General features: G+C 47.8%; 1 protein-coding gene across 1 annotated transcript in view; it reads right to left on the bottom strand.

Annotated features, from left to right (window-relative positions):
- Positions 1-17,359, bottom strand: part of ANKFY1 (ankyrin repeat and FYVE domain containing 1) — a 40,014-nt gene that overhangs the window by 9,107 nt on the left and 13,548 nt on the right. Inside the window, exons 6-15 of the mRNA XM_054166153.1 lie at positions 15,738-15,887; positions 14,106-14,271; positions 8,988-9,192; positions 7,911-7,979; positions 6,808-7,007; positions 6,298-6,395; positions 5,187-5,409; positions 3,934-4,032; positions 2,624-2,777; positions 1,675-1,843 (exon numbers count right to left, since the gene is read on the bottom strand). Of these exons, the coding sequence (XP_054022128.1) occupies positions 1,675-1,843; positions 2,624-2,777; positions 3,934-4,032; positions 5,187-5,409; positions 6,298-6,395; positions 6,808-7,007; positions 7,911-7,979; positions 8,988-9,192; positions 14,106-14,271; positions 15,738-15,887 (1,533 nt within the window). The remainder of the gene's footprint in view (positions 1-1,674; positions 1,844-2,623; positions 2,778-3,933; positions 4,033-5,186; positions 5,410-6,297; positions 6,396-6,807; positions 7,008-7,910; positions 7,980-8,987; positions 9,193-14,105; positions 14,272-15,737; positions 15,888-17,359) is intronic.

Genomic DNA, 17,359 nt, shown 5'->3' with positions numbered 1-17,359 from the left:
GTCTCCAGCAGGCTCCTGCAGCTTTACACAGGCCTTGCCTGATGCCTTTCAAACAATACCCTGAGAGGCAGAATTTGAAATGCTTACTTATTCCTGAAATTCAGTGACTGTCACAGGATGGTACTTTAGTGTCTTCTGGACTAATGTTTCATTGGTTCACTATTAGAAAGTGTTTACTAACAGCTCAGATACTGCCCCATTTACTCCAGACAGGCCTCAAGTCAGTGTGGACAACAGCTACCTCATTTCAATGACAAGCACCTAGAGCAGGTCAAGTAGCCTCAGGCAATATTGCCTTTGAAGGCCTGGATCATTTACCTGCTTTCTGTACATTGAGCTGAACAGAGTTTGTTCAGGAGCTGGACTTCTGGTGTTCACAGAATCGCAGAACAGGTTGGGTTGGAAGGGACCTTAAGGTCCTACTCACCTGCCATGGGCAGGGATACCTCCTACATACCCAGGCTGCTCAAGGCCTCATCCATCCTGGCCTTCAACACCTCCAAGAGGAGGCATCCACAGCCTCCCTGGGCAACCTGTTCCAATGTCTCCCCACCCTCACTCTCAAGAATTTCTTCCTCATCTCCAGTCTCAATCTCCCCTCTTCCAGCCCAAAGCCATTGCCTCCCATCTTGGCACTCCTGGCCCTTGGCCAAAGTCCCTCCCCAGCTCTCCTGTAGCCTCTTCAGGTACTCGAATTTGCCTTCTACTACAGAACTTACTGAAGCAATATGGTACTTCCAGACTTGGCTCCACTCCTCCTTGCACGTTGTTTACAAGGTTTAGACATGACTGGGTATGGTGCTGACCCCAAGGTTTCTTACCAACCGGCAGCACCACTGGTCCCCTACAGTTACAAGATTTCTCGGGCCATCAGCACGGCTTTTGAAGAGAATGTAACTGGATACCAGAGACAACTTTCACAACTTCACTACGAAAAATACATAAGGAGGTCTACTTGCATCTAAGGTGACTGCTAGGTGACCTATGCCTGACAATAAGTAGCCTCAGAAATAAACAGAAGTCTTTAAAGGCTGCCTCCATGGAACTTTAAGAGGGCTTTTAACAGGACAAAGGGGAACAATTTATGATGGAAGAGGGGAGATTGAGACTGGAGATTAGGAAGAAATTCTTGAGAGTGGGGGTGGGAAGACACTGGAACAGGTTGCCCAAGGAGGTTGTGGATACTTCCTCCCTGCAGGTGTTCAAGGCCGGGCTGGATGAGGCCTTGAGCAACCTGGGCTGGTGGGAGGTGTCCCTGCCCATGGCAGGGGGTTGGAGTGGATGAACTGTAGGGTGCTTTCCAACCGTGACCATGCTGTGACTCTATGAATGAAAACCAGCCCCTGCTCTGAAGGCAGCGGTGCACTGCATGAGTCTGGGATATTACAGGCTGGTGTCTTCAGCCGATCCTTACTCCTGCCAGGAGCAGGCCTCCAGGCAGCACATTCTGTATTTATTACAGTGCCTGAAAGATAATTGGCTCTACACACTGTTGTGCTTGCAAAAGACTTCCCCAGATGAAAACTCCTGGTGAAGAAAACCCTCTAGAAGCCAGGCAGTGGTACAGAAGTGTCCTGTTCTTTTCATACCTTGAGCCTGGGTTTGCTGCTGAGCCCTTGGCTGCCAGCAAGCTGCCCCAAAGTGAGAGTAAATTGAGTCAAGCGAGAGTCTTACCAGAGTTGATGCAATATCTTCCAGGTTATTTTCTAAGGCCAGCCATAAAGGAGGATTTCCTTTCTCATCTGGCACAGACATGTCTGCTCCCCTGGTGCAGATGGCATCAACCACGAGCGGGAGCTGGTTCTTTATGGCCAGCTGCAGGGCAGTCTCTCCATCCTGCGTTCTGCAACAGGTACAGTTGGAAGTGTTACCACTGCATTAGCATGTTGGGCCTCATTCCAGCAGTTTATTGACACAGCCCGGGGACACTTTTGTTGTGGTAAGATCAGACCCGGTTTCATCACAGCTCTGGATTTTACCTTTCCTTTCCTCCCTCCCTTTAGCAGCAAGAGAAGCACGTCAGAGTTGTTAGCTCAGACACAGCCATTAACTGAACAGTTCCAGCAGCCTGCCTGCTGCCACAGAAACAGCCAGCCTCATCTGCACTGTGCTGACAGTTCAGCAAGTCAAACACCACCGTTACAAACCTGCAGTTAATCAGCAGCATTAGGCAGTTTGTACCCCATCATTCAATACCCAAGGCAGCCTGTCAGTGTCACAGGCAAATAAATGTTTTGCTGAGTCTAGTATCAACTTGTCCAGGAGACAAGTTTTCTTGGCATCTTGTTGCTAGAGCTGTACCTGATTAGTTTAGATGGTACAAAAAATGCAGCTCCAACAAGCTGGCAGACAAACAGGACTGCAGAAGTTGAGTACTATGTCTGTAGGACTTCAGTCTGTTAGAAGATTCCATTCTACCTAGAATTAAGGGGCACCCCCTCTGAGGCCCCAAGAGATCCTACCTGTGGCACTATACAGAAGTCCAGGTTCATACAGGTAATGCCTCAGCCATAAAGCACCCAACTACAGGTCAATGAAACCCATTTCAAGCTGTTGCACAAAAGCTGCCATCACTACCTGCTCCTAGATAGCCAGCTCTATGTAGCACCAGCTAAGACCTTACCTGACATTGATATCTGCCTGGTGTTCTAGCAGGAAGAGTGCACTCTTGCTGTCCTGTCTCTGTATGGCCATGTGGAGCAGAGTCTGTCCGTCTGACATGGTGTCGTTGATGGAGGCCCCCGAGCCCAGCAGCTGAGCTGCTATTGTGTGCATGCCTGAGGAGGGAGAGCTCATTAGGACTGGGCCTGCAGCTCTGAGAAACACAGGCACTGAAGGACAGTGAGGCACTAAGCTCCATTTGCACTCATGATGGTGCCAGTCAATGCCAGTGCCCAGTGAAGACTCACTCAAATCAGCTAAACCACCTCCTGTATTTATTTACAGGCTTGCTGAGTCCTTTCCTCTTGCTTGAGGACAATGAGTTATGGCGTGGCACACAACAGAGCTTTCCCTAAAGTTGTGCCAACCTGAGTGTACCAAGTTCCCCTTAACCACAGCTCACCTACTCCTTCACTCCACTTCAGCCTCCTGTCCAACAAACATAGCAACTTTGGGACTCCTTTCATAAGCTACTCCTTTGAGCCTTGCTGCATTGGATGCCCAGTTTGTTCCTCCCATGTCTCAGAAGCAGACAAGGGCAATGGCAAGGGGAAAGCCACATTTCAGTTTCCTGTCATTGGGAAGTGAAAAGCCTGGACAGCTGATGTGTTTGTTACAAACACTATCCAGCACTCCTGCAGAGTGGCACCAAGCACTGCATCATCTCTACAGCCCATGGGATGAGCAGTTGCCCCCCAGACAGTTGTTGTTTCCAGCTCAGTAGGGCCATACTTAAACTGATTCAGTAGTAACCACACCACCTCTTTTGTCAATGTCCTGATACCGCTGAAATGTCACTTGGATGCAAACAAATGCATCTGATTTTCCTCAAAACCATTCACCTCCACATTTTGGGCAAGAAAACCTCTTCTGAATCATTTTAAGTCACATTCCCATGGAAAGCCACCTGAAGTAGCTCACCTCTCCTCAGGAAGGTATTGCTGCATTAAACAGCACCTAGAGAAGTTAACTATTGACAGCCAGAGTTGATTTGACATGAAAACCACCAGGTAGTTCACAATGGAACAACTCCAGACCTGCAAGGACAGTTGTGGGCAAGAGTCTAAGTCAGACTTCTGGACCTGCAGCTTGCAATCAGCAAGTCCACATTGTTGTAGAAGCTGAAGAATCATCTAAAGCTCTCCTTGACAGCTTCTCACTAGCAGCACAAGCCAGAACATGAGCACACCCTTGTTGCTTGTCTTTGAAAGTTTATCCACATCACAGCTTCCATATCTTTGTATATTCCCATCTTGTTCTGAGGGCACATACCTGTCCAAAGAGCCAACCCCAGCACAGTCTGGTCTCTTGAGTCCTTCAGACTGAAGTCAGGAATGATTTGCAAATTGTTGGTTGCATGAAGAGCATTTGCTACACAAAAAAGCAGGAGTTAGAGCATTCTTGTGTTTCATCTGCAGCTGCACACAAAGCTGCAGGACCTCCAGGATCCCATTCCACAGTAAACAGATCCCTTGGCAGCCAGACTGAAAGATCTAAGCTAAACACTTTGCTGAACAGCTGGGACACTTAGGGTTGAGGTAACTACTGCCACTACTGCCTCATCTTAGTACTTGCACTAAAACATGCCATTTTCAATCCCCTTTCTACCTCCATGTCCAATCAGTATCTACAAAGCCCTGAGTATGAATAAATTAAGAGGTTCTATGAGATGGTGGCAATATCTCAGCTTCCTGGGATGCAGAATATCCTCAATTCACCTACTCCCTTCTAAATCTCCTCCCTTATGGAAAGGGACAAAAATCAGCCTTGCTTCAGCTGTCACACTCCCTTCCTGCTGCAATAAAAGGTTGAACTTACAGCATTTAATAAATCATCAGTACTTGAGTCTCAACTCTACAAAATGTTCTTACTAGAGGAGAGGGAGGCAGAGCAAAGTACCTTTATCCTTACTTGATTCCAGTATTTACCTGAAGTGAGTGCTTAGACTGGGAGAGACAAAGATCTGTTGCAAAGCTAGAAAGCAGCCTAGGGCTGAGTATTCATACCTGTTATCTACAGTAGACAACTTAGCCAGATCATGGGCAAATTAATTTCTACCCTTACCAAGCAGGTAATTGGAGTTCAAGACTATGTTTAGTCAGGGTTCTTAATTGCTCTACTTAATGTGTACAGGAAAAGAAGTTTCATTATTCATGGGAGACCTTTGAGTCTTCCAGTAACTGAAGGGGGCTAGAAGAAAGCTGGGGAGGAACTTCTGTAAGTGAACAGAAGAAGAGAAATTGAGATTGGAGATGAGGAAGAAATTCTTGACAGTAAGAGTGGGGAGACACTGGAACAGCTTGCCCAGGGAGGTTGTGGATGCCTCCTGCCTGGAGGCGCTCAAGACCAGGTTAGATGAGGCCTTGAGCAACCTGAGCCATGACAGGGTCTGGAACTCAATCATCTTTAAGGTTCCTTCCAATCCAAACCATTCTATAATTCTATTAGCAGTTTAACACAATAGAGCTTAGACACCATCTTGACACCAACCCACTTCCATGCAGGGTGAACCAGGGGAACCCCACCTTTCTGCTCCAGGATGACCGTGACCACATCTGGGTGGTTGTAAGCAATAGCCATGTGGAGGGGAGTTTGCAGGTAAACATTCTCTGCTATTGGAGAAGATGTGTCCTTCTGCCCAAGAGCTGCTTCTGCTGTCTGGATGTTGGGATTGGCTCCTTGCTGCAGAAGTTCTGCTGTCAGGTTTGCCAGGCCACGCCTGCAGGCTGTGTGCAGTGGTGTTTCCCCCTTGAACAAACAGGACACTGGGTTAACAGCTCGAAACATGAACAGCAGCAACTTCTAAACTACTATGCCCACAAAAAATGGATTGAAGATCTTAATTCCTAGTAGCTGAAGCACCTTAGGACACTGTCTTAGTTTAGGTTGTAGAGTGGACAGTAAGATATTTCACTCCTCCCCAAAGGAATAAAATAAGAACACTCCTCACAGATTAGGCAATTTACATGGAAATAGTATTTGGCATTTGTATAAATGTTTGTAAACACCCAAATTCACATTTCAGCTTACAACAATCTCATTGAGCCAAAAACCTTCCAACAAACCAGGCTTCACAGCCTCCCCCAGGCCTCCCACCACTCTACCTGACCCCTAAAAGCTAAGCCAAATGGCGCAGCTACCAAACCAGCTTTGGCAAGGCTGAACCAGGCTGGAGACCTCCCTGACACCGCAGGAGATAAAAGATCCATGCTGGGAAGGGAAAGAGAGGCAGAAAGGGCTGAACTGATGCAGGGCTTATGAGATAAAATAATAAATGATTACAGTTTTCTGTGCCCATCTAGTCCCTTAGAGGAGCTTTCAACTCTATGGTTAAGACTTCCAGTCCTTAACCTACAACAGACTTCCAAACTGCATGATTTAACCTACAGTAAGGACTTTATGACATCAGGCACTAAGGGAAGTGTTAAAAGCATGTTAACAACTGGTGGTGCTGCAAGAACAGTGCCAGGGTTATGCAGCAGTTGTCTGATCACCAGCAAACATCTGAAGAGACGAAAGCTTCAGCAGGTGTTCCCTGCTCTAAGTTACCATTAGCAACAAGAAACCTCTGCTATCTTCTTTCTGAAGAGACAGAAGGGAACTTTCAGACTCTAGTCTAGAAGTTTCTGCTTTTACCCATTTGTTTTGGTGGTTGACTCTTGCTCCATGAGTTGCTAGGAAGAGAGAAGCTGCCTCATTTCCTGCACCAGCTGCCCTCTGAAGCAAGCAGTTTCCTAGAGAAGAACCATGAACACCATTACAGTGCTGCCCTAGCCACACTCAGATACTAGCCAGTGCTAGAACTTCCCCCACTACTTCACAATACTCAGCTGTAAAGCCCACAAAGAAAATCTTCCCTGCTGATAGTCCCTTTGCCACACTGGGCTACCATTCAGCAATTACACATATTGAAACTGTAAAGAGAACACTGGGACCTGACAAGGAGTCTGGATTTTCTGACACTTCCTGCTATCACACTCAGCTTGGAACTGACATTGTTCCAGACCTAGGTAAAGCTGCTTACCACCTAACATTTCTTAGGCAGCAAATGCTGCTGTAACCTCCTTCAGCTCCTCAGAGCCACGAGCGTTAAGCAATTCACTTCCGAGCCTTCCACCCCCACAGAAACACAAACCTCTGCTTTACCTGTCACTGTATCTGGAGCATCTGTATTGCTGCCTCGTTGGATCAGCCTTGCTGCAAAGCTGTTCTCATCAAAGGAGGTCCCATTTATGACAGGGGCATCTTCAAAGGGGTTCACAGACTGGTCTGATGACATGGTGATATACTGAACTGCCAGCCACAGAGCTGTGCTTCCTTCATGATCCTTCAGCTCCAAGTCTAGTCTAAAAATAAGAGTTGATGTTCCCTACTTTATACCTTAAAACATGGTTCCCCAGTGCAGCTTAAGTTTCAAGTGTCTGAGCGGCTGTACAAGTTTCTCTGGTAGCTCACTGACAAGCTTTGCTTGCCAAGCAGCCTGCTGCAGCTCCAGTTACTTCAGAAAATTTGTGAAGGTTCTGAAACAAGCAAGGCACCTTTGAGTCACTGCTAGAGTTCAGTTCATCACCCCCAAGAGAAGCAGTGCCCTGGAAGTAACTGTACTGTACCAGCAACAAAGAAGCAAAACCTCTCCTGGCAATCCTTGCACACAGTTCGTTCAAATTCAGCTGCAAAAAAACTGAGTAAAATGAAGTGTTCTGCTGCCTCAGCCTAAGAAGCTACCTGTATTAGTTCGAAACAGAACCCAAGCTGAAGTCAAAAGATATTCAGACATCTGAAATGTCTTATTTGGCTCCAATAACTGAAGTTAGTGCTGTATTTCACTCAGCTCTCTCTGAAAAACAGCAATGCAGTTTCACAGTATCGCCAAGGTTGGAAGAGACCTCGAGGATCATCGAGTCCAACCTGTCTCCACAGACCTCATGACTAGACCATGGCACCAAGTGCCACGTCCAATCCCCTCTTGAACACCTCCAGGGACGGTGACTCCACCACCTCCCTGGGCAGCACATCCCAGTGACTTTTTTTTTTTCTTCCTCTTTCCAGGAGAACAAAAAATTTCCTTGGCTCCTAGCACTGCTGTGGCATCTGAAGATATGCAAAGCTTCTGAACTTCTGCATCCCAAGCCTATTGCTTTGTCTTTGCTATCTCTAGGCAAGGAGGTAGAGAACAGCTGTTACAGCAGTTTCCCTATCTCCACTGCAGAAGGTAACCCCTGGATACTTAGCATTGAAGTGAGACTTACTGTTTGCACTGCAGAAGCTGACTGAAGACAGGTTCATTCCTGACCACAATGGATACATGCAGCGGGGTCCTGTCATTGAAGCAAAGTGGTTATATGAGTAATTGAGTCTTGCTCCACGGCCACCAACACACCCCAACAGGCTTACAGGGTCACCATCTCTCTGTCAGGAAGGGAGCACACGCACATCGTGAAAGACAGAGCAAACCCTTCAGTGGGCTTGATTCCAATCCTTCCAGCATCACACCCCGCCGAGCCCCGCAGCACCCGCCCACTAGCACAGCCCCCACTTCCCCCCCAAGCAGGCACCCGCCCACTAGCACAGCCCCCCCTTCCCCCCCCAAGCAGGCACCCGCCCACTAGCACAGCCCCCACTTCCCCCCCCAAGCAGGCACCCGCCCACTAGCACAGCCCCCCCTTCCCCCCCAAGCAGGCACCCACCCACTAGCACAGCCCCCACTTCCCCCCCCAAGCAGGCACCCGCCCACTAGCACAGCCCCCACTTCCCCCCCAAGCAGGCACCCGCCCACTAGCACAGCCCCCCCTTCCCCCCCAAGCAGGCACCCGCCCACTAGCACAGCCCCCCCTTCCCCCCCAAGCAGGCACCCGCCCACTAGCACAGCCCCCACTTCCCCCCCACAGGCACCCACCCGCCAGCACCACCCCCTCTCCCCGCACACCCCCAAACAGCTGTGCTTCTTGGCCGGCTCTACCCAACCTGGAAAGCAATTTTGGGGCCCCACACCTCAGAACCTTGCAGGAGCCATTTATGGTCTTAATCAGTTCACTCTGTGGTCAGTGATTCCATGAAGGCAAGCTGTGTGCCATGTGCTCCAGCACAGCTCACAGCTCCAGCTGGGCTGTCTCACTGGTGAGGACAGGGTACCACCCAGGCTGTGCAGCTTTCTGCTTCAGACCCACCCACAAGTCTGCAACTGGATTGAAGAATTTCTCTCCTGCTTCCAGTATCAGCCATGCCTTGCTGACAGGCCTGAGCAGGTTCTCAGCAGGCTGCATCTGATCACTGCAGTAGGATCTGCAGTTCAGCTGGCAGCAGGCCGGACTTCACCCAGTGTTTACCTTCCTTTGCTGTCCTGCATGTTTGGATTGGCTCCTGCCTGAAGGAGGGACTCTGCTAACTGTGCCATCTCTCCCATGACATCTGGTAAATGCTTCTTGGGGCTGTAGGATGCCACAAGGTGCAGAGGAGTCTCCTGGTCTCCCAAGGTAGCAGCATTCACACGCGCACCGTTTTTAACGAGAAAGCTGGCAGCAAATTTATCTCCTTTCATAAAACAAAAGGAGGTTATTTATGCACCTATGTTTCATACACCCTATGCATACAAGTCCAGAAAGTGGACACACACTGTTTTCCTCCAAGCCACACAATCATTCCAAGTGCCTGCTCTTAGACTAGTCACAGGTAACTTGAACATTTTGCTGCAAAATCAGGATTAAAACATCTCCTAACAGCTCCCTGCAGAAAGGGACTCAAGTTCACAGCCATTTGTTACAGTGATGCCAAGCTCACTAGCTCCTCCATCAGGAGAAAGTCACTTTAAGGCACAACTGGACAAAGTATGAGACTAAACACAAGTAGGTTTTGAACAAGAGGTACCATTTCAAGGCAGCAGTCAAAGGTGTGTAGCTGAAGTTAGTCATTATCTGTTCAGTCTTGGCACAACCAAATACTAACATAGCCTTTGCTCTTAGATGTTTAGGACCACAGGTAAGGAGTACACCAAGGAGGACCCCCCCCCCCCCCCAGCATTCCCAAGAGTTTCTCACAAATAAGAATTTAGACTCAGTTCAGTACATAAAACCTTAGACTTGAAACACCAAGATGCAGAAAGTGACTTGAGGGTAACATGAATTCCCTGACACCAAAGCTTTGAACAGATGCTGACAGGGTGTTTGTCCTGAACATGAGAGCGCAAAGGAGGTTGTTTGCCTGGTGAAGTAATGAAGACTACTGGATTCTCTCTGCCAGCAAAAGAACATTTAGGTTGCCCAGGGGGGTGGGAGTCCTCAACACCAGAGGTGTTCAAGAAATGTGGGGCCAATGCACTTGGGGACGTGGTTTAGTGGCCATGGTGGTGTTGGGTTGATGGTTGGACTGGGTATCTTAGAGGGCTTTTCCCACCACAACTAGTCTATGGTTTTTCTGACTTCCACTGCATTCCCCCAGTCTCCAGTGATCATAAGGAACAAGAATCCTGTGGCAAGTTCAGACACTCTGCTTTAGCTGCACTTGCAGAAGATGTGACAGATACAGTGAGGAGTTCACTGCAGCTTAGGTTATTGAGAAGCAAGCATCCACTCAGAGCTCCAGCTCAGTCTGAAAGCAGACATTAGAACTTGAGGACAAGTACCAGGATTAAACAGGAAGAGCAGACCACTACAGTCCCTCTAGTGCTTAACAGAGCTGCAGCCATCATATCACTGACCTATGCTGAAGGTTTCACACTTAGATCAGACATCAGCATTACCCTGGTCAGATACGAAGAAGATTAAAGGAAGAACTCGGGAGCAGCACTTTGAGCTGACAAAACTTAAATGAGTTCTGAGAGCCTAGAAACAATAAAGCTCTGCATTTGCAGCATTACAGTACCCCTGAGGTCCACTTACAGGCAAGGGTCCTGTGGTGCCCGCATTATGAAACAGGGGTGCCAGAGATACCACTGCAGGCAACTACCAGCACGAAGTGTTCACTACGGACTGCTACCTGGCTTTGGCCACAGGCCAAGACACTGCTGCTCCAAAGCTGTCAGAGTACTGTGGCCATGGCAACCAGGTCCTGCTGTGCTCCAGTTCTAAGATGCATTTTCCATGCTAAGAGGGAGAACAGCTCAAGATAACCCTGTGGTGGCAACACAGGATCCACACTGGTAACTACACTACACAGCAGAGCTTTGAAGGTAATCAGACCAGCACAGAAGCACCTCTGCATATTCATCTTCCAGTCAGTGTTTCCTTCCTTCAAGCTGTTCTCCAGCAGCAAGGACCCTTGCTGTTAACCATAGGCATAAAGAAGCCCTGCATCCAGCCCAGGTGTGACAGTTTCAGGCTATGCCTTTAAAAGTAAGCTGATGGAACTCCAATATGAGCGGGAATCCAAAGAGGCCAAATGGTATGCTACCATAGACATTGCTAATGCATTCTTCTCTATTCCCATAGCAGAGGAATGCAGGCCTCAGTTTGCTATCACCTGGAGAGGAATCCAATACACTTTCAACAGATTGCCAGTGGGCTGGATCCACAGCTCCAGCATCTGTCATGCAGTAATCCATGATGCTCTGGAGGAAGGTGGTGCTCCAGAACACATCCAGTTCATCGATGATATCATCCTCTGGGGTGAAACTGCTGAGGAAGTCTTCAAGAAAGGTAACAAAATCATTGACATTCTCCTGAATGCAGGTTTTGCCATCAAGAGAGACAAGGACCTACCACAGAGATCCAGTTTCTGGGGGTGCAGTGGCAGGATGGACACCGACACATTCCAGTGGATGTGCTAAACAGTCTCTACCATGGCCAATCCCATGAGCAAGCAAGAAACTCTACGTTTCTTGGGTACAGTGGGGTTGGGGAGACTGCACATTCCTGGATACAGTCAGATTGTGAAACCTCTGTATGATGTGACTCGAAAGAGGAACAGTTTCCACCGGGGACCTGAACAGCAAGCAGCCTTTGACCAGATAAAGCAAGAGGTAGTTCAAGCAGTGGGACTGGGACCTGTCCGAGATGGTCCAGACATTAAGAACATTTTGTACACGGCTGCAGGTGACAATGGTCCAACCTGGTGCTTGTGGCAAAGAGCTCCAGGTGAGACACGTGGATGACCTCTTGGCTTCTGGAGTTGAGGTTACAGAGGTTCAGAGGCTAATTATACTCCAACAGAGAAAAAGATTCTAGCTGCCTATGAAGGAGTAAAAGCAGCTTCTGAAGTGATTGGAACTGAATCACAACTTCTCTTAGCTCCCAGATTGCCAGTTTTGAATTGGATGTTCAAAGGCAAAGGTTCCACACCACATCATGCCACAGATTCCACCTGGTCCAAGTGGATGGCTCTGATAACACAGAGAGCTTGAATGGGAAATCTTGAAAGACCTGGTCTGGTGGAGGTGATCTCAAGTTGGCCTGAAGATACCAACTGTGCTAAACCTCCAGAGGAGAGAGGAACTCGTGCTGAGGAAGCTCCTCCTTACAATGACCTTTCTGATGAGAAGAAGTATGCTTTGTTCACAGACGGTTCCTGTCGGCTGGTCGGGAACAAGCGAAGGTGGAAGTCTGCCGTGTGGAGTCCAACACGCCGAGTTGCAGAGGCGAAGGATGGAGAAGGAGAGTCCAGTCAGTTTGCTGAGGTAAAAGCTGTCCAGCTAGCTCTCGACGTGGCTGAACGTGAGAGATGGCCAAAGCTCTATCTCTACACCGACTCATGGATGGTAGCCAATGCTCTATGGGGTTGGCTAAAGAACTGGAAAAAGAATGGATGGCAGAGGAAAGGAAAACCCATCTGGGCAGCCGACCTGTGGCAAGACATTGCTGATCGAGTCGAGAGAATTCCAGTGAAGGTGAGACACATTGATGCTCACATGCCTAAGAGCAGAGCTACTGAGGAACAGCAACACAACCATCAGGCAGATCTAGCTGCAGGAGTTTCTCAAGTAGACAAGGACTCTGATCTTGATCTCGACTGGAAACACCGAGGTGAGATGTTCTGAGCTCGCTGGGCTCACGATTCGTCAGGACATCAAGGCAGAGATGCAACCTACCAGTGGGCTCCTGACTGATCCATAGACATTGCCATGGATGCTATCACACAAGTCATCCATGACTGTGACACTTGTGCTGCTATTAAGCAGGCAAAGCGAATTAAGCCCTTGTGGTATGGTCCAAGTGTGGTGAGGCCTGGCAGACTGACTACATCACTCTACCTTGTTCTCGTAAGCAATATGTGCTGACTATGGTAGAGGCAAACACTGGATGGTTGGAAACTTATCCTGTACCTCATGCAACTGCACACACCACCATTCTTGGTCTGGAGAGACCAATCTTGTGGAGACACAGAACTCCAGAGAGGATTGAGTGAGACAATGGAACTCACTTCAAAAACAATCTTGTGAAGAACTGGGCCACAGAGCAGGCATGGAGTGGCTATTCCACATCCCCTGCTATGCACCAGCTGCAGGGGAGATTGAACACTACAATGGTTTGCTGAAGACCACTCTGGCAGAAATATCTAGCACCAGCAACCTGGCTGGTAGATAGTAGAGGTTCAGTGAATGGAGCTGGAGCTGCACACTCAGATCTGCTACAGAAAGTAGAAGGTGATAGAGTTCCTGTTGTTAGAGAAAAGAATGTTAGGTAAAACTGTTGGGGTATTTTCTCCCTCAGGCAAGGCTAAACCTGTCCGAGGGGTGGTTTCTGCTGAAGGTCCTGGTCACACTTATGGGGTAGTGCAAGAGAATGGAGAAATTCAGTGTGTTCCACAAAGAAATTCAACTTTAGCTGAGAGAGTTTAATTTCAGAGTGTTGTACAGATTCCTCATCACACCCAAAGGAAGAATCCATGAGGAACCTACAGTGCATGAACCCTGAGAGCCCCTGCTCCTTTTCTTGGCTTCTTCTGTGGAGAGACAAACTGTTTTCTGCTTTATTTCCTGGTTTTCTTGGACTTCTGAATCATCTACATCTGAGAACAGCCAGAAGAGACTGTGAACTTTACTTAAGAATGGTAGATATTGTTCTAGATTAGATGGACAGTACTAACAGCCAATGAAATTATTTAGAAGGGGTGGATTGTGGGCTAAACTACCACACCAGGGCTAGCAAAAGGCTTCATCTTCATGACTGGGTTGCCATGCTTAACTGAGCCATGTCAGAAAGACACTGAGCGAATCAAGAGCGAATACTCCCAGTGTCTCCTTATGCTTCTTCCTGCAGCAGACACTATGGGACTGCTTCTGGATGCCATGCAGAGAAAGCTGTGTTCACTTATCTCAAATGAGATTAAGATTGTTTGGTTTTCTGTGGTTTGGGGTTTTTTTGGTTGTTTGTTTGTTTTTTTAAGACAATATCCTTGACAGCAATTTTCTACCTGAAGTGCCAGCTGTGAAGTGACACAGCAACAGAGCGTGGGATACATTCCCCACTGGGAACCACTGCAAGCTAACAAGGCTTCACATCCCATTTACTTACCCCTCTGGATGGCTTTATGTAACAGACTCCAGCCTCTCTTGTCTGCCCTGTCTACATCAGCCTTGTGGTTGACCAACGTGGTTGCAATACCCTCCAATCTTTGGGCAAGGGCTAGATCCAAAGCAAGATCTCCATTGTGATCCAATTCATTCAGCTTCCCAGGAAGCTACAAGACAAATTCAGCCAATTGACATTAGAGGTCAATGCTAACCAGCCTGTTCCAACTACTCCATTACTAGACCTTCAGCTCAAATTCAAAGTGCAACGTGTTGCACCTTACCCAGGAAAGCAATCAGAAGACCAGCACCACCACATGCAAGTGTTCCCAGAGGGCCATCCAGTGAGCAAAAAGGAGTGATGTTGGCAAGGCTTGTTTTACCCCCAGGAAGCAAGCCCAGTATATTCTGTGTGGGCTTGTTTGACACAGCACTACAAAGAATTACTCAATTATTCCTTTAATATACCTTAAATCCTAACTGGATTAGCACCTAAGGATGATCAGGGGTCTGGAGCACCTCTCCTGCAAAGACAGACTGAGGGAGCTGAGGGTATTCAGCCGGGAGAAGACTCCAGGGAGTCTTAAGAGCAGCCTTCTAGTAGCTGAAGGGGCTACAAGAAGGCTGCAGAGGGACAATTTGCAAAGGGCTGCAGGGACAGGACAAGAGGCAGTGGTTTGAAATGAGAGCAATGCAGATTTAGATTGGATGCTAGGAACAACTTCTGTTACTATGAGAGTGGTGAATACTCTAACAGGTTGCCCAGGGAGGTGGTTGAGGCTCCATCCCTGGACATGTTCAGAGTCAGGCCAAACAAAAGGCTCTGAGCAACCTGATCTAGTGGAGGATGTCCCTGCTGACCACAGCGGGGGTTGGACTGGATGACCTTTGGAGGTCTCTTCCAACCCAAACCATTCTGTGATGCTAACTGCTGCTACAGTCCCAGCTGCCAATTGAATCTGAGGCAATCAAAAGGACTAATTAAGTAATTCTTGATAATTCTTCCTACTCCCTGGCTGGGGAGCATATTTGCTGGTTTAGAGCACTCATCCCAGCAGCACAGACCTGTTATTTCAAACAGCCAGCAGAAGAGGAAAAGCTTTTGTTCAAAGAAACTGTGCTCACTGAACAGCCATGAAGCAGAAAAGTCACTGTTACAGCAGCCAGCTTTAAATGTGCAGAGCAACATGAGGGGTTGGAGTTTTTTCCAGCTTTGAGCTGGAAGAGGGGAGATTGAGACTAGAGATGAGGAAGAAATTTTTGACAGTAAGGGTGGGGAGACACTGGAACACATTGACAAGGGAGGCAGTGGATGCCCCCTCCCTGGAAGTGTTCAAGGCCAGGCTGGATGAGGCCTTGAGCAACCTGAGCTAGTGGGAGGGTTGGAACTGGATGATCCCTTCCAACCCAAACCATTGTGTGATTCTATGATGATCTGTTGCATACAAGATGTTTTAAAGGTGTTATAAATCATTTTTTAATTAGATCTCTACAGAGAGGTCTCCATTACATACCCAGAAGTGACAAACAAGTAAGGATCAGTGACAAAAATCAGTAGCAAGGCTCAGCCTGGGAGCTAAACTTGTTATTTGAAACACCAAATTCTAGAGGCTAGGTTGAGTCAGTTTCACCCTACCTGTGAGTCCATTTCAATGAGATACAGAAAGACCACATCTTCTCTCTCAACTTTAATAGCCTTGTGCAGAGGATATTCTGTCTTGGACTTGAACATCTTGTACAATAACTGAGCACTCATGCTGCTGAAGTCTTCTTTACGCAAGTCATCCTGGAAGCAATCAGAAAGGGGTAAGGAACACTCCTCTCCTATCTATAAACAAGACACTGCACACTGCAATCAAGTCCACAACACCAGGTTAGTGGAAAGCTGCCTTTTCATAACACCACAGCAAGCAGGAACAGTCCAAGAGAGCCTTCAAAAAAGCAGGAAGGAACATTCAGCAAGTTTCACACCTTACATCGCAGTGTCACAATCAGAAACATTTTGTTTTGTCTACAGATGGAAAAATCAGCATCCTACCAGACACTGCTGGAGGTGTGGACAGGGCACTTCAGGACATGGTTTCATGGTCATGGTGTTGGGTTGGTGCTTGGACTGGATGACAGACATGTTTTCTAACCAGAACTCTCGTGTTGCAGCAGATCAACATCTAGTCTCTAAACTCCTCCTCTACCTAGACTCAAATCACAGGCTGGAGTTTTCTGACAACAGCACCTGCCACTCTAGAAGACTGACAATTCCACAGAGCTCTGAAAAAACTGAGTAACAGTACAACAAAAGCTTAAAGTACAAAGCCTTCAGGTTGAGGTTAGCACTTATTTGACTAAAATGCATTTTGAGGTAGAGCAGTGTCAAAAGGAAGAACCAAAAGCAGTAAAGCGAACCAAAAGCAGTAAAGACCTGCAAGTTCAGGTACAAGACTTTGTATACCCACAGATCAAAGCACTCCCCGCTCTGTGCCATTAGCCAAAGAAACATACACATCTAGAACATGAAAATGGTTCTCCTGCTCCTATACTCTGCCCTGGTGAGACCACACCTGGAATACTGTGTCCAGTTCTGAATGCCTACTTCAAGCAGCACAGGGGTCTTCTGGAGAGAGTCCAAGAGAGCTATGAGGATGATGAAGGGACTGGAACATCTCTGCTGTGAAGAAAGGCTGAGACCTGAGGCTGGTTAGTCTGGAGAACAGAAGGCTGAGAGGGGACCTTATCAATGACTAAATATCAAGGGGTGGGGGTCAGGAGGAAGGGGCCAGGCTCTCTTTGGTGGTGCCCAGTGACAAGACAAGGAACAACAGGGACAGGCTGGAACCCAGGAGGTTCCACCTCAAGATCAGGAGAAACTTTTTATTGGAGGATCCTGGAGCCCTGGATCAGGCTGCCCAGAGAGGATGTGGAGTCTCCTCCTTTGGAGACTTTCAAGACCCACCTGGATGTGCTCCTGTGTAACCTGCCCTGGCAGCAGGGTTGGACTCAATCTCCAGAGGTCCCTTCCAACCCCTAACTCTGATTCCATTTAGAATAACCTAAATCCTCACCTCAGTCTGCTGTGGACAAGTCTCATTTTAAAAGCTAATCCATTACTCAGTTAATCAAAGCTTTACTCAAAGTAACAGATCAGAGTGAAATGTCCAAGTTAGTTACAGGATTCCTTGCTACTCTCTCCAGGACAGAGGATAAACTCTTCCCTGGCTTCCATAGGTTTTTGGGGTTTGTTTTAGAGGTAAGATCAGGCAT

This window comes from Dryobates pubescens, chromosome 13 (assembly GCF_014839835.1).
Source record: "Dryobates pubescens isolate bDryPub1 chromosome 13, bDryPub1.pri, whole genome shotgun sequence".
NCBI classification, from domain to species: Eukaryota; Metazoa; Chordata; class Aves; order Piciformes; family Picidae; genus Dryobates; species Dryobates pubescens.
The sequence above is the reverse complement of the archived record's forward strand: the minus strand, read 5'-3'. Positions and strand labels throughout refer to the sequence as shown.